The sequence below is a fragment of the Eimeria mitis genome, genomic scaffold (assembly GCF_000499745.2).
Source record: "Eimeria mitis Houghton genomic scaffold, Emh_scaff618, whole genome shotgun sequence".
NCBI classification, from domain to species: Eukaryota; Apicomplexa; class Conoidasida; order Eucoccidiorida; family Eimeriidae; genus Eimeria; species Eimeria mitis.
This window is the reverse complement of record NW_013574381.1, coordinates 7718-8388: the sequence shown is the minus strand read 5'-3', so window position 1 is coordinate 8388 and position 671 is coordinate 7718. Positions and strand designations below refer to the sequence as shown.

Sequence of the window (671 nt, the reverse complement as noted above, 5' to 3'; positions counted from 1 at the left end):
TTTTCAGGTTCTGTATTGGGGTGTATGTACCGCGGTGTATATACACTGGGGTGTATCCGCTGTTTCAGGTGTTGGGATCAGATGGCATTTTTGAGGTTTTGTCTGACGATGAAGTCGTCAGCCTCATTCTCTCTCGTCTGCCGCCGACCCCCTTGGAGGTAGGAAACCTTTGTTGAACTTTTGCAGCTAGCTGCTGCTGCTGTTGCTGCTGTTACAATTTCAGTTGTTGTTGCTGGTGCTTCGGCTGCTGCTGCATTTGCTGTTGCTACTACTGTTGCTGCAGTTTCAGTTTGTGCTTGTGCTGCTGCATGTGCGTGTGTGTATGTGTGGTTCGTGCTGCTGCAGGCGTCTCAGTTGGTGGTAGATGAAGCGGTGGCTCGGGGGGGTGAGGATGACAAAACCTGCACCGTTATATACTTTAAGTGGAGAAAAGACCTCTTCGGAAAAGCAGCAGCAGCAGCAGCAGCAGCAGCAACAGCAGCAACTGCAGCAGCGCCAGCAGCAAACGAAAATTCGAAGCAAACAGCAGAGACACAGCAAAAGGAAGATATGCAGACCCCAGCCACGCAGACAGAGACAGACAGCGACACAGAGAGTGAAAGCGAGACAAACAAAAACATACAAAACAAACAAACAAATAAAAAGAAAGACAAAAAAACACAACAAGATAC

At 48.6% G+C, this 671-nt stretch overlaps 1 protein-coding gene across 1 annotated transcript in view; it reads left to right on the top strand.

Annotated features, from left to right (window-relative positions):
• Positions 1–671, top strand: part of EMH_0017940 (uncharacterized protein) — a gene marked incomplete at both ends in the record, with an annotated part of 5124 nt that overhangs the window by 3423 nt on the left and 1030 nt on the right. Inside the window, 2 exons of the mRNA XM_013501026.1 lie at positions 69–158; positions 346–595. Of these exons, the coding sequence (XP_013356480.1) occupies positions 69–158; positions 346–595 (340 nt within the window). The remainder of the gene's footprint in view (positions 1–68; positions 159–345; positions 596–671) is intronic.